Source organism: Metarhizium robertsii, assembly GCF_000187425.2.
Source record: "Metarhizium robertsii ARSEF 23 chromosome Unknown MAA_Scf_1, whole genome shotgun sequence".
In the NCBI taxonomy this organism is placed as follows: domain Eukaryota; kingdom Fungi; phylum Ascomycota; class Sordariomycetes; order Hypocreales; family Clavicipitaceae; genus Metarhizium; species Metarhizium robertsii.
The window spans coordinates 1,399,661-1,426,826 of NW_011942149.1; the positions used below are offsets into that span (position 1 = coordinate 1,399,661).

The 27,166-nt window shown below is 50.5% G+C and overlaps 13 protein-coding genes across 13 annotated transcripts; 5 read left to right on the forward strand and 8 right to left on the reverse strand.

Moving 5' to 3' along the window:
* Positions 1 to 256: 256 nt before the first annotated feature.
* On the reverse strand, positions 257 to 624 carry MAA_04971 (uncharacterized protein; the record flags this gene model as incomplete). Its single annotated transcript, XM_007822482.1, has 2 exons — positions 257 to 525; positions 618 to 624. The coding sequence occupies 2 exons, from the start codon at positions 622 to 624 to the stop codon at positions 257 to 259; spliced, it is 276 nt and encodes a 91-aa protein (XP_007820673.1).
* Positions 625 to 1,292: 668 nt separating this feature from the next.
* Positions 1,293 to 1,750, forward strand: MAA_04970 (uncharacterized protein; the record flags this gene model as incomplete). Its single annotated transcript, XM_007822481.1, has 2 exons — positions 1,293 to 1,649; positions 1,706 to 1,750. 2 exons carry the CDS (start codon positions 1,293 to 1,295, stop codon positions 1,748 to 1,750), a joined length of 402 nt encoding a protein of 133 aa, XP_007820672.1.
* Positions 1,751 to 3,479: 1,729 nt separating this feature from the next.
* Positions 3,480 to 5,946, reverse strand: MAA_04969 (C6 transcription factor; the record flags this gene model as incomplete). Its single annotated transcript, XM_007822480.2, has 6 exons — positions 3,480 to 3,962; positions 4,047 to 4,330; positions 4,393 to 4,447; positions 4,500 to 4,759; positions 4,822 to 5,258; positions 5,324 to 5,946. 6 exons carry the CDS (start codon positions 5,944 to 5,946, stop codon positions 3,480 to 3,482), a joined length of 2,142 nt encoding a protein of 713 aa, XP_007820671.2.
* Positions 5,947 to 6,707: 761 nt separating this feature from the next.
* MAA_04968 (D-isomer specific 2-hydroxyacid dehydrogenase, NAD-binding protein) lies at positions 6,708 to 8,008 on the forward strand (the record flags this gene model as incomplete). The annotated part of the gene is made up of 5 exons (XM_007822479.1): positions 6,708 to 6,809; positions 6,886 to 6,984; positions 7,044 to 7,158; positions 7,230 to 7,843; positions 7,904 to 8,008. The coding sequence occupies 5 exons, from the start codon at positions 6,708 to 6,710 to the stop codon at positions 8,006 to 8,008; spliced, it is 1,035 nt and encodes a 344-aa protein (XP_007820670.1).
* A 306-nt stretch (positions 8,009 to 8,314) lies between these two features.
* Positions 8,315 to 9,484, reverse strand: MAA_04967 (short chain dehydrogenase; the record flags this gene model as incomplete). The annotated part of the gene is made up of 6 exons (XM_007822478.2): positions 8,315 to 8,441; positions 8,504 to 8,556; positions 8,623 to 8,680; positions 8,753 to 9,147; positions 9,262 to 9,340; positions 9,414 to 9,484. The coding sequence occupies 6 exons, from the start codon at positions 9,482 to 9,484 to the stop codon at positions 8,315 to 8,317; spliced, it is 783 nt and encodes a 260-aa protein (XP_007820669.2).
* A 670-nt stretch (positions 9,485 to 10,154) lies between these two features.
* Positions 10,155 to 12,083, forward strand: MAA_04966 (sugar transporter STL1; the record flags this gene model as incomplete). The annotated part of the gene is made up of 8 exons (XM_007822477.1): positions 10,155 to 10,263; positions 10,338 to 10,415; positions 10,490 to 10,726; positions 10,782 to 11,207; positions 11,269 to 11,411; positions 11,464 to 11,639; positions 11,690 to 11,765; positions 11,832 to 12,083. 8 exons carry the CDS (start codon positions 10,155 to 10,157, stop codon positions 12,081 to 12,083), a joined length of 1,497 nt encoding a protein of 498 aa, XP_007820668.1.
* Positions 12,084 to 12,461: 378 nt separating this feature from the next.
* On the reverse strand, positions 12,462 to 14,281 carry MAA_04965 (uncharacterized protein; the record flags this gene model as incomplete). The annotated part of the gene is made up of 2 exons (XM_007822476.2): positions 12,462 to 13,709; positions 13,766 to 14,281. The coding sequence occupies 2 exons, from the start codon at positions 14,279 to 14,281 to the stop codon at positions 12,462 to 12,464; spliced, it is 1,764 nt and encodes a 587-aa protein (XP_007820667.2).
* Positions 14,282 to 15,624: 1,343 nt separating this feature from the next.
* Positions 15,625 to 16,247, forward strand: MAA_10639 (GDSL Lipase/Acylhydrolase family protein; the record flags this gene model as incomplete). The annotated part of the gene is made up of 2 exons (XM_011412357.1): positions 15,625 to 15,839; positions 15,890 to 16,247. 2 exons carry the CDS (start codon positions 15,625 to 15,627, stop codon positions 16,245 to 16,247), a joined length of 573 nt encoding a protein of 190 aa, XP_011410659.1.
* A 1,334-nt stretch (positions 16,248 to 17,581) lies between these two features.
* On the forward strand, positions 17,582 to 17,947 carry MAA_04964 (uncharacterized protein; the record flags this gene model as incomplete). The annotated part of the gene is made up of 1 exon (XM_007822475.1): positions 17,582 to 17,947. One exon carries the CDS (start codon positions 17,582 to 17,584, stop codon positions 17,945 to 17,947), a length of 366 nt encoding a protein of 121 aa, XP_007820666.1.
* Positions 17,948 to 18,140: 193 nt separating this feature from the next.
* MAA_04963 (SMP-30/Gluconolaconase/LRE-like region) lies at positions 18,141 to 19,208 on the reverse strand (the record flags this gene model as incomplete). The annotated part of the gene is made up of 2 exons (XM_007822474.1): positions 18,141 to 18,447; positions 18,511 to 19,208. The coding sequence occupies 2 exons, from the start codon at positions 19,206 to 19,208 to the stop codon at positions 18,141 to 18,143; spliced, it is 1,005 nt and encodes a 334-aa protein (XP_007820665.1).
* A 507-nt stretch (positions 19,209 to 19,715) lies between these two features.
* MAA_04962 (aldehyde dehydrogenase) lies at positions 19,716 to 21,408 on the reverse strand (the record flags this gene model as incomplete). The annotated part of the gene is made up of 3 exons (XM_007822473.1): positions 19,716 to 21,168; positions 21,228 to 21,269; positions 21,350 to 21,408. The coding sequence occupies 3 exons, from the start codon at positions 21,406 to 21,408 to the stop codon at positions 19,716 to 19,718; spliced, it is 1,554 nt and encodes a 517-aa protein (XP_007820664.1).
* Positions 21,409 to 22,266: 858 nt separating this feature from the next.
* MAA_04961 (vacuolar triacylglycerol lipase) lies at positions 22,267 to 23,789 on the reverse strand (the record flags this gene model as incomplete). Its single annotated transcript, XM_007822472.2, has 2 exons — positions 22,267 to 23,643; positions 23,778 to 23,789. The coding sequence occupies 2 exons, from the start codon at positions 23,787 to 23,789 to the stop codon at positions 22,267 to 22,269; spliced, it is 1,389 nt and encodes a 462-aa protein (XP_007820663.2).
* Positions 23,790 to 26,387: 2,598 nt separating this feature from the next.
* On the reverse strand, positions 26,388 to 27,080 carry MAA_04960 (Carbohydrate-binding domain, family 9-like, subgroup; the record flags this gene model as incomplete). The annotated part of the gene is made up of 1 exon (XM_007822471.1): positions 26,388 to 27,080. One exon carries the CDS (start codon positions 27,078 to 27,080, stop codon positions 26,388 to 26,390), a length of 693 nt encoding a protein of 230 aa, XP_007820662.1.
* Positions 27,081 to 27,166: the final 86 nt, after the last annotated feature.

Consider the following 27,166-nt stretch of genomic DNA (forward strand, 5'->3'; position numbering starts at 1 on the left):
GAGGTGGGAGGTTGAAATGGAGACATGGAGGTCAACATTGAATGGTGGAAGAGCGCACGCCGATGCCAATCCTTGACGCGTGGGGAATCAAGGCCTCCGGTGCGCGGGTGGCTACCCGAAACCTAGTTTTATCAGGTTTGAGCGGGAAAAAAAAGTACCAGACCGCGCGGGCTTCGGGCAAATGTTGAAATGTAGCCTATGGATTTCATAATTCGTTTCTGCTGGCGATGACTTTTTGGAGTGGAACGCCACTGGGTCAAGTTTGCCATTCCTTGTCCTTCTCATTTTCCTTGTCCTTCTCATTCTCCTTGTCCTTCTCAAATGCTCGTGGGTCCTTGGCCCGCAGCATCAACATCATCCCCTCTTGGAAGGCTTGGACGAAAGTGAAGTACATGGCCAGCTCCAAAGCATCATCTGACGTCTTAATGTTCACATTGTAAAGCCTCAAGTTCATCGTGCGATTCGCGTAATTAATGACCTCCACATGGTGAACGCAGCCCTTGGTGTAAAACTTGACCAGAATGCCTTGTCAAATAGTTAGCATGTATTGCAATTAAGCACGTGCAAGGGCGAGAACATCATCTCAAAGTACGGTTATAGCTGTCAATGATACTTACTATTCATTTATAATGCCTGACCCTCGCCCTTGTTATATGCTTGCCCTGGCTCGTTGCAGCCACAATGATCAAAGTAGCATTGACAGCTATAACCGTCTCTAAAAAATATATATTGGTAAACTTGTAAGTAATTGCAATAGAAAAAGGCCGTACGCTGGTGCTAGAGATGATGAGTTTTGCACGGCGATAAATGTGATGCGTTTGAAGGAGGGTTGCGAAGGAGAGAAATCTGTCGCAGCTGTCTCAACTGTGATTTGGCGAGAGAGTCCATGTCAAGTTTCAACACACACAAACGCTTACTTTCTGCACGTGCGAGGGAATTGCCACAGCCGTTTGCTCCAAATGCCAGATTCATCTCACAACATTCTCATATTGTAACACCACACTTGAGAAACGGCTGCAGCCAGCTGCCCAAGCATGTAGTAAGTGAATTACTGACTATCATGATAACCTTATTTAACCCCCGAAACATCACAGCAGCCTCTTTTCATCCCTCACACATCACATCTACCTTCCTCGCTGCCTCCCAGCAATTACAATATCGCCCTCGCCGTCCGCGCCCTTTATTTTATCACGTCGATTACTACAATATCATTCGTGTGAGTATCATTCAATTACATGACAAATACTATTACTGCCGTGATAATAGCTAACGCTTTCTGCAGCAATATAAACATGCCTTCCCGTCGCAATAATAGAGTTTTTCATCGCTGCGTCATTAAATACCCCTACAACAATAAACTGGTGGAGATCCAAATAGAGGTCGATCGACTATTCTATTCCTGTGCTCTAAGGCGTTTTGCCATCGAGTACCAGATCCCTGGAGATCCAGACCCGACGTCCAGGAAACTCATCGACGCCATAAATGATCTGGCCAGCAACGTGGTTGACCGGGAAATGGGTCACCGACAGAGTCACCCCGTACTAGTCGGAAGAGCATGGTCAGTAGACCTGCTTAATCGTGGCCGCAAGGTCCTCCGTCTTCAGCCTCTCCAAGCCGAGCGAGCTTTTGAGCACGTCGGGCGTCATCAGGTAAGCACAACGCTTATGACTTTTGCTATGATGAACATTCACTAACTACTATCCAGAATGGCACGCGTACCCTTCCTATTCTCATCGCTGACGACGACTGACAGCCTCACCAATGCCGATCCCGATTGTCAGATCGTGGGTGTTAACACTCGCAAGCCAATAGCAGCCGAACGCGCTCAAATTCGTGCTGAGCGTAGAGCCAGAGAGGAGTGCTATGGAAAGTGCTGGAAAAGTTTGATAACTAGTAGATTCTACATTATGTTCTTTTATTTTTGTCATTGTTTCACTTAGCTATATGAGTTGGCCAGAGGAACTTCTTGCCGGTGTGTGATTTTAGTCAGTTCAGTTAAACTACTTGCTTTTTGTGTCGAACCTGGTCGTTAAGATACAAATAGACGTAGCTGCTTTATCCCCCTTCCCTGCTGATGTGTGTTTGGTTTGGATCCATAATCAGGAATATTATCACGCACTAATAGTACCAATGTACGGAATGGCCTCTACCTCTTGAAGAAGATGAAGACTGCTACCGGACTCCACCACTCTCACACCAATTGTCACAAAACACGAAGATTTGCTAGTATTAAAAGGTCGTCGGAGATGGATTCAGAGGCTTGTAAGTTATCTGTCTTGGTGCTGGAAGGTCTAATAACTAATATAAAGGTGAATAAAGCAGTTTTGGCATAAGGGTAGCGAGTTATTAGAGAAGCGGGGGACTATAAATCATCACAGGCGTCCTCATAGCGCATGGTCTTGAGGGAGTTTTTATTAGAGGAGTGAGCGCCCGGTGGGAGAATTATGTGAGGCCCGTAGACGGCGGAAGGATGTACAGGTTGTGTTGTGTGTATTTGTGTAACTACATGAGCATTGCAGCACGATAAGACTTATGGTATTACATGGGAAGAGGAAAAGTAGACGGCAAAACAAATTCAATTTTAAAATGGTACACAGCAGCCATTATTATAATTGTTACAGGTGTGACAAGGGCAGGTAACTGGGCTTGGAACGTGTGTTCAAATGTACTTAGCCTATGGATTTCTATTTGTAATGCTTCGGGAAGACTTTGCGGGGGGCTGGGATATATGGCCGAGATAGATGCGGTGAACAGGGTATGCACGAACGCTGCGTACTTTACTAGTGCGACCATGTTCATGCCATTTTATAGTACATGAGTGCGCGTGGTGGTGGGATCAACCAATAAAGACGAAGAAGGGAACACGATCAAAGCCAGTAGTAGGTCTGTGACGGTTCCGGAGAAAAAAAAAAGAGGCAAATTCTCCATCCTTCCCTTACTATGCTCATTGCTGGCGAAGAGAGGGAATAAAAAGAGTTGGCCTGAAATAATATCTGCCCCACCACAGCTAGCCGTGGCAAAAAAAGAGTCTCCAGGGCGTGATTCGAACACGCGACATTCTGATTGAGCTGTTCTCTTACAGTCAGACGCCATAAACCAACTAGACTACCCGGAGAATTAGTGGTGCTGAAGCTCCACTGGGTACATTTGGAGATTGCCTTAATGAGCTATATAAATGGTCCGCGAGGAACCCTCATGAATCGCAAACGGCTGTGGGTTCGCCGTTGGTGTGGGCCCTCGCTTCAACCCCCGCCGCCAGTGCGGCAATTGCCGACATGATTTTTCCATGACCGGCCTTCCTTGGCTTGGCTGTGGTCCAAAGACACCATATTTTTTTTTATGGCAGGACATTCGTATATTTTTCGTCGCATATATTACAACAACTTGCACATGATAAAGAGACCGTATCCGTCCGACAAAAAGAAAAAAAAACCTGACACCAAGCCTACTCCGAAACGTCCGGTACCTTTGCCGATTCCCTAGAAAATAATATCATGCCCCGCCCACATCGTGTCAAACTGTGGTCGCATCGCAAGATCATCAAGTCCTCCCGAGCTGTGCTCCCAATCAAAGTCTGTACCCGCAAGTATCCCATCAGTCATATTCATCGTCGTGTTGTTCGCTATAAACTGTCCCAGCGAGTCCAAGTCCCTCCACGAAAACCCGCTCAACGGGTCCATGTCCATTGTGGGTTTGCTCGTCGCCGACGGCACAATATTCTCTTGCCCTTCCAATTGGCTCATTGCGAGCTCTGGTGGCTCGCTTACCGGGTCACTGCGGGTAGCGCCCTTGGTAGACGGCTTTGCAGACGACTTCCTCCAGAGCAGTCGCAGTGACGTGGCATATCTTCGCCCGAGGCTCTGCGGGTTGTTGGATGTTTTCTGTAACTGTGTAATGGTACCGTGGATTGCACGTCGCACTCCACGGTCGCCCTCGCTACTTATTGCTCCCGCCAACCTGGCCTGCGAATGATGTTAGACTATTGGTTCACAGTCTGGGGGCTTCTGAAGGCTTGCCTTGAATAGAAACACGGCCGCATAGATGACGTAGAGGCAATACTTGAGCGGCATGCATTTCAGCCCTGCCACAGGGTCTATGAAGCTGTTCAGAATGCTGAGTAGTGAGTTTGCCGCGTCAATCGACTCGTATATGAACCTTGCGTCTGGTTTTCCAGCAATGTTGGAAAACAGCGGCCCGCTAGCCTTTCCTGGCCCGACTTGAGCGTTTCGAGCTGCTGCTCGGTTCAAATTGGCCTGGAAGGCAAATGCGTTGATGTAAAGGCGCAAGAATTCAAATGACAAGACCAACGACGCCTTTACGGGTGGTGTGACTGTACAAAAAAAAAAAAAATCAGTGAGCTGTCCAAGGCTAACATGAAACAACACAACTTACAGCTGTGATTTGCCCACGTGAGCTTCCATTTCCGGACCATTTGAGCAAAGTCATCCTTTGAATACATTAGTAATTTGCCCCGATTCCCTTGGCATTCGTTCACTTACAATATATCTGACGTATTCTCCGCCTACATACAGCTGCTTCCTATGACTGGTAGATGAGTAGAGAATGTCGTGAGCATTGCTAATCAGCTGGGTAAGTTCGAGATGTGCTTGGAATAATAGCCCCATATTATCCGGGCCAAGTGCTTGGGCATGCAGAGTTGGAAAGTCTGCAGCTCGCAGATGGAGAGAAGGGCCTGGACCGCGAGACCAAAAGCCTTTGCCCAGTCGAATGGAGACTTGTCGGTCGCTCATGTAGCAAGCTGGCACCTCGTTAGCAATTCACCCGGTTGATGGCACAAAGTAAAGGGCACAGGCGACGTACCTGCCCAAGCCACACGTTTTCTGCTGACTTCCAGAGAAGGCTTTTTATCATCTGGTAGAAGAGCCGTCTGCTCCAGTCTCTGCAAATAACCTAGCCTAATGGCCAGGCCAACCAGCATCCAGGCACCGTGGTCTTCTTGTCCACAGCCGATGGCAGAATTCTCCTGTGGGCGTTGTGGCGCCCATTCAGCAAGGATGAGCAGTGCTTCGACGGACCCTACTGAATTTGATCCTGCGTAGATCAGGGTTGACATGAAGCTTTCGATGTGACGAGAGCATGCATCGTACACTCTGAACCAGGAGAGATCGTCTTTAGATGCCACAGTGAGAATAGCTGTCAAAAGATGAGGCTCCTTCTCGGCCCATTCGGTAATGGGTCCTTCTTCAAATATATCGGCGAATGCCACAGGGAAGAAGGGATGGAACTTCTCATGATACCTGAAGGCAATAACGTGTAAGCAGGCGAACATGTGTGTTGTATGCATGACCAAACGGCAACTTACTTCTTTACAAGATACGACGCGTCTGAAGGCGTCAGGATACCATCATGCAGAGGAGGATAATAGCTGGTAGCTGGTCTACCGACAGTCTGTTGCATTCCGTCGACATGTCTGTTGCTCTGGCCAGGTTGGCCAGTCAATGTATTACGCTGCCTGCCTGGATCCAAGTCGGCGACCTGGGCAAGCAGATCAAGGGCATCAGAGGGATTCAAAAGGTCCGTAGTGGCTATATGGCCTTCTAATCCATCAGAACTTGTCCTCGAGTCTGCCATTTCCTGTGTGGATCCGGCGTCGGGGCTGTCTGCTCGCCAGTTGCCGGCATGAGGTGGAGAGGACGGCCATCCTTGCACAGCATCCGTGCCGGCCAGCGGTTGTGCAGGACGGGCTTGACTTCCTTGAGTGCTGTGATAGTCACTCTCGTCGTCGTCGTCGTCGTCATGCGTAGAGCTGGCAGGGCCACGAGGGTTTGATGACGGGGCAAGATCGCTGTCGCGCCTGGGCGGCGGCGGCGGCTGAACGGCAGAGTTACGGACACCTTTGATCCTGCGGCCTCCACGCCTCGACTTTGCAAGCACGCACTCGAGCTGCTGTTCAACGCAGCGGCGACATGGGGGCGAGCCAGACATGCCCTCCGAATCACTGGTTCCAATAAGCGTCAGTAAGCGATGGCAGGCCTCGACGAGGGGCTGTGTGACCCCTCGCGCGTAAAGGGGGAGAAGAATGTTCTGCTCACAGGTCACATCTTGTCTTGCGCGTGCGGCAGGAGAGACAGGCACGAGAGACCCGTTTGGCCTTTGATCGGGGCATGCCTGGCATCGGCGACTGCATCGGCTGTGAGTCCATTGGCTAAAATGACGATATCAACGGGCGATGGAGTCTTTAAGTTGGCTCAAATGCCGTGCGAGGCATGAAGGGTGACAGACATAGTTTTGCTGGGCTGTTTTGAAGTCGCGGGGAACTGGCCGCGGAAGTGGAGACGGGGTCAATAGCCGGGGCCGCCGGGGACACATTGATCCACACCAGGACGGGGTCATGGATTCGTCAAATCCATGCACCCGTTGTTTGAACCTGCGATAGCGTTGAGCGCCGCCATGGCGAACTCGGTCAATCGGTTCAATGTTTTTTTTTTTCTCGCTCGTCGTGGTCCCTCTTTCGAGCGACCTTTGCCGGCAAATGCGACGAGAACCCCCCACGTTGGTGTCTCTGGTCAATTGATGATCCTGCCATTCCCACCAGTCATGTTCCCGCCAAATCCGTCGCTTGTTGGTCATTTCAATCGCTTCTAAAACTCCTTTTCTTCTTCTTCTTTTTAAAACCAGCCGTTTTTCAAGACCGACCATATTCCTGGTACGAGAATACCTAACATCTAGCCTTTCCCACAGACAATATGGCAGGTCCAGCAGTCCCGAAACCCGGCGTCCTGATGCTTGGCATCGTCCACCACGCAAAAGCTGAGTTCGAGAAGCTTTCCGACGTCGCTGATGTCCAGGTACGCCAACACCACCCTCAAAAAAAAAAAAACACTTTAGGTGACATCTGTTCTCACGCGGTTTGCGAAATTTTAGCAAGTAACCTCTGGTACTCGAGAAGAGTTTATTCGCGACTGCGACAGCGGCAAGTATGACAAGGTCGTTGCAATTTCCAGAACCTACGACTCTGTCCAGGTAAGCTTCAAATGTTAGCTTCTCCTCTGGATGCTGCAGCGGCTAACAAGCGGCGTCAGATAACCGGGCGATTCGACGCCGAGCTCATTGCTCACCTTCCCTCCTCTGTAAAATTCATCTCACACAATGGCGCTGGCTACGATCAGATTGACGTCCAGCCCTGCACCGACAAGAGTAAGGACTGCGTGCACAAATGAGCGGAGGAGTTTCGAGAGAGCCCCCTTGACTGACCTGCCACGCTGCAGATATTTCCGTCTCCAACACCCCCAAGGCCGTCGACGCCGCCACCGCAAACACCGCAATCTTCCTAATGCTCGGTGCTTTGCGTCGCGCATGGATCCCTCAGCAAGCTCTGCGCGAGGGCAAGTGGCGAGGCGCAAGCCCTCTCGGGCGTGATCCTCACCACCTGACCCTGGGCCTTCTTGGAATGGGCGGCATTGGGACTGCCACGGCACAGCGAGCCGCTGCCCTCGGATTCAGGCTGCAGTATCACAACAGGAAGCCCGTCGCCGACCTGGAGAAGAAATTCGCCCCCGGCCAAGTCCCCAACTACGTCGGCTTTGAAGAGCTGCTCAAGACCAGCGACGTCATCTCGGTGCACTTGCCGCTGGGTCCTGCCACCCAGGGACTCATTGGAACCAAGGAATTCAGCCAGATGAAGGACGGAGTCATCATTGTAAACACGGCTAGAGGCGCCATTATTGACGAGGAGGCCCTCGCCGACAGCCTGGAATCTGGCAAGGTCTGGAGTGTCGGCTTGGACGTGTATGCCAAGGAGCCGGAAATCAACCCAAAGCTGATGAAGCACCCCGGTGCCGTTTTGCTACCCCATATTGGCACTGCCACGATTGATACACAGGTTGGTGTCTCTCCCCATCAATGCTACGAAAGAGACGTTTGCTGACAATTGGGAATACAGAAAGAAATGGAGGTCCTCGTTATTGACAATGTGAAGAGCGCCGTGACACAGGGAAAGCTACTTACGCAAGTGTCTGAGCAGAAGCCCGTTGTGGCCAAGGTATAAGAAGAGAGCGCGGCAGTGGCCGATTTGTGGGCAGATTACGCCGAGTCGCCATATACCATAGACATAGATAATCTCATTGATGAAACATGATAGTAACGTATTTAGGAAAATTGACATTTGCCTCTGCTCGACCAGAATTGTTCAACCAGATGTGCAACATGCATCTTTTAATTGTCTGAACCCCATACACTATTTCAAACCGCCGGTTAACAATATGTCCTGCCCAGTCATGTATCCCGTCTTTGCGAACCTTGTCTGGCAGTTAGTCCTGGGGGTAGCGTTCTGAGTCAGGGGTTATCAAGAAGCTTACATTGCCACGACGTTTGCTACTTCTTCTGGGGCTCCTAGTCGATGCACTGGCACGCTGCTGGCAATGGCCAGGCCGGGATCTGATTCTTTCAACGCCTCGACGTTGACGTCTGAAGCCCACGTCCTACAGCACCAGAATATTAGCCACTGCGAAATGCAGATCGACGTGCAGCAGTGAGCGCCTACCGTTCCTTTGGCGTTGGGATCATGCCTGTTGATCCGATCATGGCCGGTGAAACCTAGCATCATATGTCAGCATGTGCCAAAGGCAATATTCGCGTGTACAGTTGATGCCGATGGCTTACCACATTGACGGTCACGCCCTCTGGTGCGAGAAGAGTGGCCAAGTTTAACCCCATAGAGCTGTCAGGCGGTTAGACACAAGGACGGGACACCACACGGCACGAGTTCAAATGTTGTATCAATGCCACTCACGACAGGGCTCCCTTTGAAGCTGCGTAATGGCATCCGTTGAGTCCGCTCCCGCGACTCGCGATGCTGCCCACCAGAATAACCCTTCCCCATTCTTGTGCGCGCATCCCCTCCACACAGGACTTGGTCACGACGAATTGACTCCGGATATTGACCTCCATCATTTCATCCCAATCTTGCTCCCCAATGTCCTTGACATCCCTGATGCGGCGTCCAAGCCCGGCGTTTGCGACCAACACAGATATAGCCTTGTGCTTCTCTGAGACGACCGCATCGGAGAGGATTCTGGAGACGAGCGACCGCGTGGATTCCCGATCCGTGAGGTCGGCTTGGGCGGTGACGAATACTTGTGACGGGTAGCGATTTTGTAGCTCAGAAGCTAGAGATTCCGATTTCTCCTGCGGCGGCGGTCAGATAGTGCATGCATGCGCAGTTTATATTTTCTCTCCTGTCCCTGTCCTCTTTGTCTTTCTATTTTTTTTTTTTTTTTTTCATCTGTCGGGCAAACTCACTTTGCTTGCAGAGTAGTGAAGCACAACATCGCAGCCTTCAGACGCCAATGCCTTTGCACACGCCGAACCGATACCACCGCTAACGGGCGAGCCAGGACTGTTAGCTGATGTCCAGCGACAACGTTGGGTAATTGCCAGCGCTCCTCACGCACCTCGATCCCGTAACCAGGGCCAGCCGACCCCGAAGGTCGTTGTCCACGGGTTGGAGATGATACACAGTCATTGCAGCCACAACTGCAAGGGTAGTCTCAATTGCGAGTTTCCAAAAACATGCCCGACGGACCGCAGGAGGGCGCACACAATAAGAACTTGAACCTGTACCTAGGTTCGTCCGTCATGTGGTCGGCACTTGAGGGTTTTCGTGGGTCGTGGTCTGACTCGGTAAATGGGTCCCGCGGAAAACGCAGCGCAGAGTCTCGGTTTCGCGCCCTTGCAGCGAGGAGAGAAACCAGACTCGTACCGGTTGATTCCGGCAAATAACCGCCAAGAGGAATTTACCCAGGTTATATTGCCAATAAATCGGCCGATTGCGCAGAGGCTACGGTGCCGGTAGCCGACGGCTTTTGGTGCGGCGTTTGAACGTGGATGGGCCCGCTGTCCACGCGACCCCAAACGTGGAAGCGTCTTTGGACTCTCTGGAGAAGCTTAATATGAGAGATCGTGGGTGCCCCGGATTCTCCACAAAATCTCATACGATTTGCCTCGCATGCATACACATACATGTATGCGTATACATATGCATTGGAATCCTGTGTAGAAGCCGCAGAATTCTCTTCTTGCACAAAGCTTGTTGGAGAATTTTTTTTTTGTTTTTGCAACATACCTCCCTTGGTAGTCTTGGGCTATTTCCTGACTCGTTTTTGAAATTGTTCCACCCCTTTTTGCCTTCAGCCATGGCTGTGCCCGAGTTGGAGGGCCGAGCTCTTCTGCTCACTGTGACGGCATTGACATCTCTGGGGTTCATGTTGATTGGATACGACAATGGCCTCATGGGCGGACTGGGTGAGTCTCGGGGACGAAGACTGACGCGACGGGCAATGCAGAGTTCCCGGTGGCGGCTAACCAATGTGCAATAGTCAATTCTCCCGCCTTTGGCAGCTCGTTCGATTACCCGGACTCCAAGATGATTGGGGTCATTGTTGCCATTTTCGAAGGTCAGCTATTGTTCTAGACCTCCGGGGGGAGGCAGCTCATACCTTGGGAGCAGCAACTTACGCGCATTAACTAGTGGGATGCTTCCTCGGTTCAATCCTCTCGGCCATCTTTGGCGAAAGACTCGGCCGCCGATCGACCATCGGACACGGTTGTTGGATCATGATTGTCGGTGCCGTCTTGCAGGCGTCCTCTTATGGCAGAGCCCAGCTCATTGTCGGCCGAATCGTATCCGGCCTCGGGCTGGGCATCATCAACTCGACAGTTCCTGTTTTACAAGCCGAGTTTAGCCCCAAGGCCACTCGGGGAGTCTGTAAGTCTCATCAGTTTGCCGAAATACCTGGGCAAAAAGCTCACCCTCTGTGTAGATGTCTGCGCCCAGTTGTCAACACTCAACTTTGGCATCTTCCTCGTCTACTGGATCGATTACGCATTCTCCTCCCATACGAGCAGCTACGCTTGGCGGGTCCCGGTTATTCTGCAATGTGTATGTATCCTGCCAATGATGGGAATCTTGATGCTCATCCCGGAGACGCCGAGGTGGCTGGCATCTCACGACCGGCCGGATGATTGCCTCCGGGTTCTCGCTAGAATGAAATCCTCCTCCATCAACGATCCCGAGGTGCAGCGGCAGCATCATAATATTTTGCAAGTTGTCGCCTTCGAGGCTTCGATTGGTACAGGCTCGTGGAAGGACTTATTGTCAAACGATCGTGTCAAGTCCCAGACCCGGTTGCTGATTGCTTGCTCCATTCAAGCTTTCCAGCAGCTTGGTGGAATCAATGCGGTTATTTGTAAGTCCTCTGCAAGTCCATCAAGAATGGTCTTGTCCGGGTTTCTAACTTGTTCGTCTAGATTATACAAACACGCTGTTTTCCAAGAGCATCGGTTTTGATGAGAGAATGTCCGCACTCATGTCTGGTTTTCTACAGACCTGGTTCTTTGTGGCATCTTTTATTCCTTGGTTCTTGATTGACAGAATCGGACGAAAGCCGTTGGTATGTCGCAGTGCATATTGATACAATCAACAAAGTATCTAACTTTGCGCAGTTCGTGTCAATGATTAGCTTGATGGCAGCCGCCATGGCTGTGCAAGCCGGCCTTATTTACCAGGTGCAGAACGAGACGAACATTTCTCATTCAGCGGGCATTGGCGCCGCAGTGATGCTTTTTGTATTTCAAGGCGCATTCACGATTGGGTTCCAGGCCACGGTCTGGGTGTATCCGTGAGTACGCTCATGACGGTATCACAAGTCAGGCGACTAACCATGCTTAGATCCGAGATTCTTCCCCTCCGGCTGCGTCAGAAGGGATCTTCTATTTCTACTGCAGCAAACTGGATCTTCAATTATGTGAGTACTGTGACCGAGCTTAGTGAAAGAAAGTGGGTTTTTAGCATTTGCTAATGCAAGAATCAGATGGTTGTGCAAATTACGCCCATTGCGATTGAGAATATTGGCTGGAAGACGTACATCATCTTCGCCATTCTCAACGCGACTTGGGTGCCCATCATTTTCTTCTTCTTCCCAGAGACTAAAGGGCTGGAGTTGGAAGACGTTGATCGATTGTTCGCAGGAGACGATGTAATCGAGTCCGTGGGAGAAAAGTCCATGGCATTGGCTACGGTCGAACATGTCGGTCGTACTGATGGGACAAACGAACGTGTTTGAGAGACTGTGCTACGTCTAATGTAATGGGATTTGACTATATCTGCTGTGACTGCTACAGCGGGAAGTAGACGCCTAAGCTTTGAGTTTTTTGCAACGCCCCTGTGTGCTTGTCAGAAATGTTGACAGTTCACAGTATGCTGATGTGACTTACCGCAAGCATATGTGTACGCCTTTCAAGTCCAAGGCCAGCCAAATAAAAGACATTCTCAATTGTACATGGCTGCGACGGGGGTCCCAAGCCTGTGCTGTACAACTTGGCTATCAACGCCATCCAAGATAGATTATGACATGGACAGTAGCCACACACACGAATCTTCGGATGGAAATCTGACCAGACATTTGAAGTACATGTCAGTACAGTCCTGTATTCTCCCTACCTCAAGGAATTGAGGACTGCCTGTTTGGGTCGATGAATGACTCCAAAGGCACCACCGGCCAACCAACCAACTCAAGCTCGATATTAGTACGCCACATATGCCGTATCCTATCATGCATTTCGAAGGTAACCTCTTCCTCATAGCCAAGAGCAGCACCAAAATCTCTAGGAAAGGATTCCCAGTCAGGGCTGTAGCCAAGAGGAAAGCCCACTTGCGTATTGTCGGTCATGTCCTCATCGGCACCATTATCGGACTCATTCTCTGTTGACGCTCCAGTCCCACTACGTCTGACAGTACAAGGGAAGGACACACAGTCTGCGCCGAAACTAAAAGATGCCATATCGCATGGCATCGCCCGCAGCCTGGGAAATAATCTGCGCCACTCAATCAGAATGCGATTTGGCGTCATTAACCGCCAACAACCCCTCAATAGCACTCGGCTGAACTCCATAATCTCCAATCGTTCTTGTGGATAGCACCGGGTTATGTCCAAGTAACAGAGGAATAATGTAACCCAAGGCAGCAAAAGGACTTGTAACCGCGGGCAGTAAAGTGAAATGTTTGCAAGGTCTGATCCATTTATACAAAAATTTAAACCTTGATAAAGGATGTCAAGAAGCTCTAGTCGAGGAAGCTCGCGCAACAGATCGAACAAGAAGGGTTTCGTCAGCTGGGGAATCACTATAAAGTTATCGAGCCGAATAGTGACACCCCGTAACAGCGGACAGGCGCGAGCAAGCTCAAGGATGAGGTTTAAATCTTCAAGCGCCCAAAGTTCAAAATTGATCTCTTGTAGATGCCGGCACGGGATAATAGCGTCGCCTATGCGTTTGCCAATATCCGGGGTATATGGCGCCGGCAGCCCCAAGTGAAGAGATGTCAAGTTGTTGAATTTCCGTAGCTCTCTCAGCCAATATTCGGTGCAACTTGAGAGGTGCAACAACTTCAGCCTTGGCCATGGAGTTTGCTGGTTTGCTGCCTCGGATGCGCTACCTGCAGGCCCTTGAGTCACCCAGGAGGAACGGGCCGTATTCAGTACCAAGGCCTCGAGATTTCCATGGCGTCGAATGTGTTCAAATAACCTCGTCGCATCAGGTATGGCTACGTTGTTTGCTGCGAAAGGGGCAGGGGCCGAGTAATGGAAGAATTTTAGACTACACCTGTCTAACAATCTACAAAGACTGTCAACGTTGGCGATGAATTTGGACGAGTAGATGGTGAGAGCTTTGAGATTTGAAAGTTTATCCTGCTGCTAGTATTAGCCATGACCTTGCGAGAGCAAAGGCTGTCTCGAAGCAAACTCACAGCAGAAGCAATCCGAGGTGCAACGAGTTGGCAATAGCCGTGATTAATAGCCAGAAACTCAACGGTAGGAGCGGGAAGGAGGTCCGCAAGCAACTGCAAATCTTGGCCCATGAACTCGAAGGGGATGACGAGACTGGTAGGACGCCTTCCTCGAGGTTGAAGAAGCAGCTCAAGGAGTCGGCGGTAGCCCGCCGCTTGATAGTGTCTGCTGCTAGAACTATCGTCTCCGGATGTTATCGGACAGACCAAGAGGTGCTTCACAAAGCTCATGTTTTGGGCGAAGCATTCCCGTGATTCCTCGAGCAGAAAATTGAGTGAGCTCGTGTCAGGTGTACGGAATCGCATGTCATGAATAGATCCTTCATAGAGCCGCCTCAACGCTTCCACATGCCAAATCCTGCTGACGCGGGCACAGTTCAAAAGATCTGGAAGGTTGTCGACGTTTTTGATAATATTTTGAACAATCTCGGGCATAGATGGTAGATCTTGCCTGCGTCTAGGAGGATTGTAAGCCATGGTGAGAAGCGTATTTTTTGCCTTGGGCAAAGAGCACACGCAAGACGAGACTGTTGTTAGCCACAGTAAGAGGTAGAATGTCTGGTCTGAATCATTTGAAAAGAATGCATTGAGAAGATTGGGCTTCCTTGGGCTTAATTATGTCCATGCCAACGAGTGAGTCGCCTACTCGGCCCTTTTTAAGAATTAGTCTGGCCTATATATATACTAAGTTCAATCTAGCTTGCAAGTTCCAAATTGGACGCTAGCTAGGCAACTTAAAAGTCGGTACCAGTATTGTTCGAGGCGATTCATGGCTGCAAATTGTGACAAATCCCAGAAGCTTCCTCCATGTTAGTCTCTGTTCAGCCAACAGGCCCGAATTCTACCCCTAAGCGAACGGGATTGTGCGAATTAATGTAATGACAAATACAAAGCTAAGAGGAAAAGATATGCCAAGTGTATACGCCATAAAGTATATATGCGGAGCAGAGACGCCACCGTTGGTTACGGGTGCATTTCATCTTGAGCGACATACGATCCGTGGTCAGCCACGAGACTCAAAGAGCGAAGGATCTTTGTGACACCCTCTCTTTTGGTGGCAAGACCATGGTGCGTCTTCACACAATATGCCAAGCACACTTCGGGTCGAGGTAGTCGGCTCGAGGATGAAGCAACTTTGACCAAACGTATGAGGCATGACACCAAACCACAGAGATGGATGAAAGCCAAACTTATAGAAACTATCTAGTACGGTCTGTGACGATCATGATGGGCATTGCAAAGGAAATGGCCTGGCCCCCCTTATTACACCAAAGACGGACATCGTCTCTACGGCCTTTCTGATCCTTTGTCCCACCGTTTTAAGTCGCTCTCTGCTGTGACGCAATCCTTGAAGTTGTCCAGCTACCGTTGCATTGTGTTCTGGCGCTTTGTTCGTTCGTCCTGAAGAGTGTTCACACCTACCGTGGCCCAAGCGTGAAAGCTGAAACCTCGTTCCCTCTGTTCAGAACTGGGCTGTGCATTGTCCCCGGGGTGGGATGGTCATTGGTAGAGATGAAGCAATTTTCCTTCTGTCCTGGATCAAAGCATAACCGGTTTCATGCGTCGTTGCCTGATATCAGGCACTGTTAGTGAAACCTGCTGTGCATAAGAATGTGATTCATCTCCCGCAATATAAAAGGGCCTCTTTTTCCCGAAAAAAAAGTGCTGTCCCAGGGTAGTCACTCATTGACCAACTTGGCCACAGGCCTGCCGACTTCTCGACTGCGACTTGAGTCCCTCACGCAATAGTCACTCCGACTCACAAGTACACATAGCACCAGACTTGAATCCTGTTCAACATCGAAATCTGACCAGCAACAATGCCTGATCTACAAGCTCATTTCACGCAAGATGGCAAATGGACGATGGAAGCCTCCAACCTTGCTTTCGTGTGTACCTTTGACGGCTGGCAAGGCAATTACTATACATATCTTACGTGCATTACTCATGAAGAAGAGCTTCGAAGACTGAAAGAGGACCAGAAAGGAAATTATCGGCTTCAAAAGATTGTCCCAAAAAACGGACAGCTTACTGGGTGAGTCTAGTGTGCGTGTTGCTCAAAACAGGATACTAATGCCTCTAAAGCCCAAGTCCCGGATTTTACAAGGCCGATAAGCCACCTTACACGAATTGCCCTACCCCTTCGTTCTTCTTCATCGATGACAGGCAAGAGAATCCCATCCATCGAGTTGAAGATATCGACTATTTGAGCTGGAGATATCTCCAACAGTTCGCCAGAGACACGGAGGTAGACACTGTCAACCTTGATTTGGTGGAGGAGGCCGTGGAGGAGCCCCTGGTAGAAGGCCAAACTCTAGGACTGTATAGAACACACGAAGACGAAAAGGGGTGTCAAAGAGCATGGGGTTTTTCAACAAACCGCTGCGCCCTGACGTGGCGGCACACCACTCTGTTCCATGGTGCCTTTTTGGGAAAGGGTTGATCATCTCGGCCTCTACACTCTGCAGACTCTGCAGTAAAGACCATAACGTCTTGCATGTTTAGCTGGTGTCTCACAGCTAGATAGCTAGGTAGCAATATGTAATTTGCGCCATGAATATCCGACGTCCATGTTTCCCCGTGTTGCTCTGTTGTAACTTGTCATCGTCGCCACTTCACCGCTAGAACTGAATCATGTTTTCCGTACTCTCGCCCCAATTGTCTGCGCGTGACAACTTGATCAAAAATGCACAAAGACGACATCGTAAAGAAAACATTACAGTTTCAAAATTTCTTCTTCAGATTGCCCTTGTTCACCGTAGTAGAAGTCAGGTTGTGGTTGCGCGTCCTTTCGGAGCTAATTCATTAGTCAGCGTGCGCTAGGGGTTATAATACGAATTAGGATCAATTCGGAACGAGCGTCGCCATTCGTTCCCGTAGCGGAGTGGTTACCGCGTGACTCTTATAGTCTAAGGATTATTCTTTGGTTCTATGGTAGAAATGTCAAGGTCCGGGGTTCGACCCCCCGCGGGAACATTCTTTTTGCTTTCTGCCACCACAACCACAACAGTTTGGTAGTCTTGGTGCGCTTCTTTTTAATTGAGCTCATGGTTCGATTAGCTATTTTATTTTTTTTAGTTATCAATATCCGTTTGGTCCCTTTCTTGTGTGAAATTGGTGGCGCTGTGTTCGCATTGTGTTGCAACGTGGTCAAACCAACGGCTGCGTGTTGAGTGAATCATGGCCAGAGTGACTCATGCGCGACAGTTGGACGGCTGTGTTTATTCTATCCATGAATTTCCAATTAAAAATACCTGAAAGTGCAACTATACAGTTGCCCTGAATTCGAAATCATGCACTTAAGCCTAAGTAATGGCTTGCCGGTGCTCGACAGGGCAAGTTGCGGCAACTTGCCCGTTTACCAAGCAGAAATGGTGCTGCGTATCACTTAGAAACGAATGAAGGAAAATGGCCCTGTGACTGGTCATGCTCACTGCGGCACATGAATAAAACATATTCAGGATGCATGGGCGGCAACGCACAGTTCATGCCTCACCTCCGCTTACACCGTTGGTGAGATGAGCCATTGTCGCCGCATTGTTCACTCGCCTTTGCTGACATCCCAAATGTCCATGTTCAGTCTTTAGTTCTTTCGAGTTTCACATGCCATCAGGAGAATATAAAGTCCTTCCACTTTCTCCCGCAATATTCCTATTCTGTCGGCACCACTACCGACTCGCGAACCACTCCAACTCATTTGCGAACAGTCACATCACAACAACCAAAGAGCAAAACCACCCCACGACACCAGAATCTACCCAGGAACAACTTCACATCATGGAATGGGATCATGAGCTCAAAATGTTTGACAGCTGCTACAGCAACGTCACACTTAAAGTCAAGGAATTGCTCGGAGATGTCATGGACGGATGGGAGGGACACCGCGATCCGGACGAGAACCGCCGAAAGGAACTAGCCAAAACAATCTGCAGCGTTCTCGAAGGAGAAGCAAGCAAGAACAAAGAAGCAAAGCAGAACAAGTTATCCGAGGCCGAAATGAGAGGCTTTGTGGGTGAATTACAAGACACGTTCCGAAACATGATTGCCGCGCAGAAGAAGAACCGCCCTGCCGGCAAGATCTCATACGACAGCGTGAGCAGGTGCATCAAAACGAAGAAACCGGCCAAGGACAAGGGAACGTGAGACGAGAACCACTGCAATTTCGCCTTTACGATTCAGCAAGAACAAACTTCGGGCGGGGCGCTAGGGATCAAAATGTTGTTCGGAACAGGCATTCAGGGCGCTATGGCTTGTACACATACATGCAGGGGGTCACGGAGTTGAGGAGAACAAAAGTAGGCATGAATAAACAATCTTTTGTTATAAGCCCCTTTCACTAAATTCCCAGTAGTGCGCCCTTTGTAGAAGAAGCCAGCTGAGCCCTCCACAAGCGATGCTCGTTCAAAATGAACATCTCGCCATCGCGCCCGAAACAAAAGTTGGCTGCTCCGCCCTCCAAGAGAATCTTCCCTAGTAAAACACCGCCCGGCGACCAAATGTTGATTCCGTCGCCGCATCCACTGTAAACGTTGCCGTGGACATCGCATTTTATACCATCGGGGATGCCGGTGTCCGCCATAGCGAACAGGCGCCTGTTGGTTAGGAACGGCTGGCCGGAGTATTTGACAAGATCGAATGCATAGCTGGCAGCATTCATGTTAGCCAGAGCCGGGAACGGAGTCAGGAATAGCGTATATATATCTTACATGTGCGAAGCGCGAAACTCATCAGTTGTCCCGTCCCCGTGGATCCAGTCTGTATCTGTGATGTAGACTATTTTCTCGTCGGGGCTGAAGCAGATGCCGTTTGGTCGCCCGAAGCCGTCTGCCACTGCACGAACGGCGTTCCGGTCCGGATCGAATCGGTACACCTGGCACGGTAGCCTGGGCTTGGGACGGATGCCTTGTTCAAAGCCGTAGATTGGATCTGTGAACCAAATCGAGCCGTCCGAGTGGACGACTACATCGTTTAGCGAGTTGAATTCCCGGCCGTAGAAGGAGCTGAGCATGAGATGCGACTTGTACGGCGGCTTCGACTCCATAAAGGCCAGGCCGCCTGGACCACCTTGGTTTCCCTGAGCACAGAAGAGTATGCCGTCCTTGTAGTTCACACCGCCGTTGGCCATGGGGACCTGGTCTGGGTGGATTTCCTGACACTGGACGCCGCCGTCTCCATTCTTGGGAAGCTGGACGCGGGTGATTTGAATACGGCGGTTTTTGGTCTTGGGATCCGTGAACTGGTTGCTGGTGATGAACAGGGAGTTGTCTTCCTGAATGAAGACGCCGGCTTCGTGGGCAAATGGGTATTCGGCGTGTTCATGCAGCAGCTCTAGGGTTGGCGATGATCCAAAGAGGTCTTTGACGAGCTCGTCAAAGACGACGAACGCTGAAGGATACGCCGCCATTGCTGATTCGATCGGTTTGACTGGGTCAAATATTACAGATACAGAAATTAGCACAAGGCAAAGACGTTGGGAATTGAACCCGTCTATTTACGTAGTCAAAGCATGCAAACAGCATCATGCGACGTTGGCTGAAAGCCGATGACCCCGATGTGGGACAAAGGGAAGGTGGGCTGTGGTGGGGCAGCGGCAACTCGGCTTTCTGTCCGCTTCATTTGCCGCATGCATTGATGAAGGCAATTGAGACGGGCAAAGAACATGGATTGTATGGCTCAGAAACATGCGGCAAGCTCAGATGGGTGTGCCCTTGTATGATTGAAACGTGGCGCTGGCTGTGTCACCATGTAGTCTAAATAGTGGACAGTGTTTATGCTGGACTGGCAATCTACTCATTTGCTGTCTTGTTTGTACGAACAACTACGTTCTTTCAAGCTCTCATGGTGACCACGTTGCATCCTTCAATAATTCCAGTCTCTTCAACACTATAGTTGGCATCTCGCAGCAGGTTTATTACCCATACCGAACCTCCCCCGCTCCCTCCCTAAACCAGTCGTCTTGAGCCAACATTTCATTAGCCGACGCGAAATTCATGATGATGCTCTTGGTTGTCGTGTAGTCGTGATAGGCGTCTATTCCATTCTCGCTGCCCACGCCGCTAGATTTCGAAGCGCCGCCCCATGGACTACTCGGGTCGTTCCGATGATGTGTGTTGACCCAAACAATCCCAGAGTTGACTTGCTTGGAAACGCGAAAGGCCTGGCTCAGATCCTGAGTCCACAAGGCAGCCCCCAGTCCGAATTCACTATCATTTGCGAGAAGAACTCCCTCCTCCTCGTTATCAAACCCGACCACGACAATGACGGGTCCAAAGGCTTCTTCTCGCCATATCCTGGCCTCGGTGACGCTCTTCCCAGCAGCACAGGTAATCACCGTCGGCGGATAGAAGTATCCCTTTGCAAAATCGATGCCATCCAGCTCAGAAGTCCCAGTCATTCTCTGACCACCGCAAAGAACTTGGCCAGTTCCCCCACTGAGACATTCATCCACCAGGGCTTCAACTTTCTGAAGCTGCCGAAGTGAAATGAGAGGTCCCATGGTGGACCTTTCGTTGAGCGGCGAACCCATATTCCTCAAAATATAGTCACATTTGCGCTGCAACTTCTCCAGGAGAGTGGGCATCACACTGTTCTGAACGATGATCCTAGTGGCGGCGACGCACGTCTGACCAGTGGCAATAAAGGAAGCAAATGCGATCCCGTTCACCGCCGCGTCGATATTGGCCTGTTCAAACACGACCAGAGGGGCCTTGCCTCCAAGCTCCGCCGTATAACGAGCGAGGTTTCCTCCAACGATGGATCCGATGGCCTGCCCAGCACTCGTGCCGCCGGTGACGTCGACTTTTCTCACCAGCGCGTGGCTGACGAGGGCCTTTCCCGTCACCGCTCCGTATCCCGGCAGGATGTTGACCACCCCGTCTGGAACACCCGCCGCCTTGAACATCTGCCCAAGAAGCAGGCTAGTCATGGGCGTCAATTCGCTAGGCTTCAAGACGATGCTGTTGCCCGCGGCGAGAGCTGGCGCAAGCTTCTTGACCGCAATGAGCATAGGGTGGTTGAAGGGCGTGATCTGCACGACGACACCCAGGGGCACTCTTTCCAGCCAGTTGTGCAATTTGCCCGCGGTGGGTAGAACAGGCAGCTCTTCGGTGAGTAGCAAGCTGGCGTAGTATTTGAACCAGCGAAGCAGGGAGGGAATCTGGGCGTTCATTTCGCGGATGGCGCGACCGGTCTGCTTCACTTCCAAGCGGATCAGTTTTGGAAGCTCTCGCGTCATGATTTCGGCGATTTTTTCGAGAACACGGGCGCGATCATGTCTCGACGCGTTTGACCATATCCCCGATTTGAAAACTTGATGTGCGTTTTCAACAGCTGCATCTACATCTTCTTGGTTGGCGGCGTCACTTCTAAGTATGCCATGACATGATTAGCAAATAAAACCCGAATGAGAAGTCTAAGTACGTACTGCGCAATTATTTCACCTGTAGCGGGATCCTCGATGGGTATACTATCATGGGGTTGAGGGGTTAAAACTTAATACATGTGTATTTTGAGATGGGACTGGTTGAACCAAGCTAGGCGTCGTACCGCTCACCATGTCCATCAACTTCTCGACCGTTTATCCAGAGATGGCACCGGCTGGTCATTTCTGTCCAGTGTAGATTATCAAAGCGCCAAAAAAAATCGTTTCATGAATGAATAACCCAGACGCGGTCTTTGGTAAGATGCGGATGAGTGAGCGGGATCCGAGATGAAACGCGGGGAGGAGATGCGGACTGGATCGATCTATCTTAAGCCACATCCGGGCGGGACAAGATCCAGCATCCTGCAGTTAGTGTCCGGCTTCAGCCCGTGTCTGTGGAGATTTTACCACGGCTCACACTGAGTAAGTGAGTGATTGAATGAGCAGGAACAAAACAGTCATGTTGGTCATTATTGACAAGATACTGGCAAGACACCACTTGCCGTGGAGAAGGAGTCAGGCAGCAGTAGTGAAAATCAATGAAGAAAATCCGCATACATGACTTACTCTCAGTCTGAACGGGTTGGGGCCAGAATTTCCAAGTCGCTGCTGAACTTTCCTATGCAGGACATGGCACATTGGAGGCAAGTCTGGCAGCGTCGTGGAGAGACGTGCGCAACTAGAACAAAAATAGCACGTGGCCGCAATTAAACAAACTTGTGAAGTAGCAAGGCCGTGGAAAGGAATAAGTTCTGCCATGGCGAGCATAAAGGCGTAACAGATCTACCGTTTGATGGAGGGTCGTCCGCCTTCGATTTAATATGCAATAGGCCGCTGGTGTTAAAAGATAGCGAATAGTAGGCAACTCATCAATATTTCACTGATGACAATAACCCATGCTAAACCCGAGAACTTGTCAACGCAAATAAATATAGCCGCGTTTATATACCATAGTCCTATGTCGACTGCCCCATGTTGTTTGTTGTGAAGAAAAAGACCCAAAATGCCAACCCCCAGTCTTTACTTTCCGACTTCCGTGCTACTACGTCCGCAACTGAACGCCATACTTGGCCCAAAAAGAGCACCTCTTGTTCAGCCGGTCTCCAAAGGGTTCCATCTCCGTCCTCCCGCCGGTCTGGAAGACAAGCCGGTCCTGTGCACCGCCTGACCAGGCCTTCCACTCGGCCACCTTGACCTCGGGGTCGCCGCCCTGATTCGGATCATAGTATTGGATGAAATTTGTCCAGTACTTCTGGATCGCCGGCGACGCCGGGTAGTTGATGCCGCCCTTCTTGTAGCTCTCTGGCGGACTTGGGGCATATTCTGGTCCTAGGATGGCATCAAACTCGGACGTATGAGGAACTCCAAGGCCGGCCTTCATTTGTGCCTCATCTTCCACATTCCACCTATAGGCAAACGAGTTTGTAATTCCGGCGTTGGCTAGAGCAGAAGTCATGGCCAGTGCCGGGCACATATACCGCACCTCTTGGTACGTATTACTGGCTTGTCTCCAGTAGCAGCCCAGCTTGGGGCACGTCTTACTCGGATTGGGGTACATCTTGTTCATCTTCTCCAGAAGACGCAGCGTTAGGAACGGGTAGTTGTCCAGCATGAATGAATTACTCTCCGCGAGAGTCGACGCGTTTCTGGGAGCAAATTTTGTCCCGCCATTGGTATCGTCGCCAAATATAGACGGGACCTTGATGAAGCGACCGTCTTGAATCAATCGATACGTGTAATCCGTCAGGTACTCGCCATCAAGGCAGGGCACGTACAAGTAATTGGGCGGATTCGCAGCCCCCGGCAGCGGAATGTTGAAATTCTGCTCCTGCAGCTCGCGCGCCGTCTTGTTGCGCAGACAGGCCAGGCTGTCGGCGCCCACGCATCCCAGTCTCGTGGCAAAGTGGCGATACAAGTACTGCGACTCAGCCACGGTCAAGGTTGTTGCGAAAGAGGGCGATTCCGCCGTCACGGCGTGAAAGTATCCTCTGTCCGTACCATTGCGCGCGGTGAGGTGAATTACCACGCTCTCAGCGCCCGCCGACGATCCCCCCAGCGTAACATGATTTGGGTTCCCTCCGAATTTGGAGATGTGCTTTTGCACCCACTGCATGACTTTTTCCTGGTCGCGGAGTCCGTTGTTGGGCGCAATTTCTTTCCCATCGGTAAGAAACCCGTATGGACCGACACGATAGTTGAAGCTGACAACCACGATATTGTGGCCGCTGGCTTGTATGAGCCCCGAGGCATTGATGTTGGCGTTGGAGTTGAGGTTGAACCCACCTCCTTGGATGTATAGGAAAACAGGCAACGAGCCAGGTTTCGCCCGGGACGGGGACTGCACATTGACAAAGAGACAATCCTCCGATGTAGTATTTTCGGTTGGGGAATGGCCAGTTGCGAGGCAGTATTTGCCGTGCTTTTCATATAGTTAGCCAACGTTTTGCATGTCTGGATGCTGTTACGAGGAATTGTAACCACAGTGCTGTTCAGCATGCACAATGTCTCGCAGTTGAATCTTGTTCCTCTTCGAACACGGCGGTTCCAACATACCTGGTCAGCCATCACGACTCCATTCGTGTGTAGCGGATCTTGAGGCGGCTTAAATCTCAAGTCTCCCACCGGCGGAGCTGCATATCTCATCCCGAGCCATTGTGTTATGCCATTCGACAAGGCGACACCTCTATATTCGCTGTACAAAAGGTCAACCACTGTGGACAATTTGGCAGAAACTTCCAACACCAGCAGTGCCGAAGAAAAAACAAGCCGCAAGTGCATCATGACTGAAAAGCAACTTCACTGGCTCATCTCTACTAAGCAAACAATCTCCCCTTATAAGAACTCAGGGGAGGTTCATTACAAGTACGAGCACAGATTTCACTGAACAGCAAGAATGGCAAATGGCGATGAAACTAAAGAGGGAACCACCTCCTCATATAATACCCTCAAGCCGGGATTTGCACGGCTCAAACCTCGCACATGCATCATACATATGTAGGCGAGCCCCCGCCCTCCGCCCTCCGCCCAAGAGGATGAGCGCAGGACGAGAGGAAAGTTGGCGCTAACAGACTATGGGCCTCTAGTTAAACAATGACCGGCTTGTCAGACAAACGGGGAATAGGGATGTCGGCTTTCGGCACCGGCGTACGCCACCACATCAAGCCTGGGAATTTGCCAAGCAGGAGGGTATCCCGGTGGATATGTGAAATATTTATTGTCGCCATTTAAGCTTGGTTGACAAAGTGAGATGGATATGAAACTTGCCCATTCTGTTCCGTTCATCATTCGACATATACGGAGTAATAAAGCGGCTCAACTTCGACTTGACCAATAGCCCTCACAACAAGAGATCTTGGGCACCGGAACATCCACCATGTGGTGACATCCAAAAGAGGGTGATGGAATGTCCGTTGTTGTGCCGGGATCTTCCCAAGGGTCCGGGCAACCCTTCTCCCACCATGCGTCCCAAAGGGGCAATTTTACGTGCCGAGCACTTGAGCCTGGAGCTAACACTGGAGCGCTTGTCGATGCTGGGCTCCCAGAAAGGTTTGATCAAATACCCCTGCTTTGAGTCTCAGATTTGGCGTGGCATCGCTGTTGTGGCGTAGAGATGGACAAAGACTAGGTACGTCGCTGCTCGGCTCTCAAGATGTGAGAAGCTAGAGCTTGATTTCAACCATTAAAACGATTGAGTTGGAGCTGCGTACGGAACCAAGTAGCCGTGGTGGCAATGATGGCTAGAATCCGAATGTCTGAAACAAAAAAGTAAATCAGAGTCAAGAACCCGTACGTGGTCTTAGATTCTGTGGCATCAACTGGACAACCGATCAGAGCGCCTCATAATACCAAGTGCAATGGCTGCCGGATTTCTCTTAGGAAGTCGCGGGGAGCATCTTGGCATATTCCTCCTTTAGAATTTGATCAAGAAAGACATCAAATCTCTTGCAGGTCGATAAAAGAACTAGCCAAACCTTGCCTCGGCTTGCAAGCTATTCAAATACGGGGCGTCCCATTTCGACCAAGGCGCCGGTGAAACTTGTATGATTTTGGTAACGACCGGATTTGTCCGACACGATTCAGACATCGAGCACTTGACCACCAGGCTGGAGACATGGTAATGTTTTCGCCTTCATCGTTCTACCCGTCGGCACCTCGATCAGATCATCATGCTTGTCGGCACCTAGTATAGCGTAGGAGAGCTGATCATGATTCGCGCCGCGGAACGCGCAGCTAAAATAGTTGGTGCAACTCGTATACCTTTTCCTTTCAATGCGACAACTTGTCTCGGGCACCCGTGACCTCAACGTCAATTTTGACGTATAACGAATCGTATTCGCCACTGAATGCTTCTTGAATCGAAGTCTCCCGGCCTAGAACGCATCTTCGTACTTGGCCTACTGGCCGACCAGTCAGGTTCAGGAGGAAAGTCTTCCAAACCTGCGCCTCAACAATGCCACCATGTCCAGGACGCTGGAGCGCGGCAGAGGGGGCGTCTTTTGAGACAAGGACATGATTTTGCGGGTGATTCTCATACGTTCCCCAAATATATCGTGATCAGGCAAAGGTGCAAAGCGTGTTCGTGTGCTATTCCCCCGAGGCTGTGAGGAGATAGTAGTAACCGTTGTATAGGTGCAGTTCCTCGACAAGACCCAAGGCTATGCCTCGGATATACTCTCTCTTGATTAGGTTGCCTTTTTGCGATGAATTCTTGACGGGATATTACAGCGAAAGCGCACGGCCATTGGCGATGATCCCGCATGGATCCCGCATTATGTTGACGGACCATTTTTGTCCGTCAGAATCGTGTAATAGTGAGGAATCAACTCGGGATGAGTTGACAATTGTTGGGTCCCAAGGGGTCTCTATATAAGCCCCTGTGACGATGTAATAGAAAGCATCTTTGAAAGAGCCGTGTCTGCGCTACACGTCCATGTGGACGAGCCAGAGTTTTTCGCCATCATGTGAGAAACAAAAGGCCCGGGCACCACAACTACCAGGATTGCCTCGCATGTCCAGTTCGCTTTTACGATTTAGTAGACACTACATGCTTCCAATTTGCAATATCTGTAGAGTGATGGACTTGTGCACCAGGAAACCCCATTAGAGTGTTGATTTAGCCATATGAGTATGTTTCCCCTAATTACAAAGAATCCCTCCAACGGCTTACACAAACTTCACATTGCCAAAGTAGGGAGTAATGTGAAAGCTCGCTTTGTTGGGGACACTCCACGCGCCAAGTTCTTGATCAGGATACGTCTGAGGGCTGACAACGGTTCGGAAGAAGTTCATCCTCCACTGTGTACCCTTTGCCTGGCCTTTGTCGACATTGAACAAGCCCAGGGGAATCTTGACATCGCTCACCCACAACTGATTCGGCTTGTCGAGCTTGGTCACAGCGCTAAACCCGTCGGCAGGAGGGTCTGACACGAAGAAGTGGTCAAAGGGGGCGCCATCGGCGCGAACTTTGGACGGGTTGTACACAAAGGCTTGGTAGGTGACGTTGTTGGGGTTCACTTCGAACTCAAAGTAAGTCTGCGGGTTGTCCGTGCCCTTGTATATGAAGGCCTCCATGACCTCGTACTCCCAGATGTCGGCATTGGTGCCTTGGGACGAGTTAAAGTAGAAGTTGACCTCGTCGCGGGCGGTGAACTTGATGTCCAGGTGAGTGTCGGTATAGCAGAGGTCAACCTGGGTGCGAGGGAATGGTTTGAGGTCGGGGACAGTCTTGTCGTATTTGACTGTGCCGACGCCGCGAGAGCATGCTGGGACAGTGACAGAGGGGACTTTGGGGTCGCAGTTGGCTGAGGTGGCCAAGACGGACGAGGCGAGAGCTGCAATCATGAGAAGACGGGCCATTTTCACGGTGGCGGGTGTACCTTGATCTCGATATATAGAGGGACTACGGAGTAGGCGACGTGGGTGTCAGAGTCGAAGAATCGATG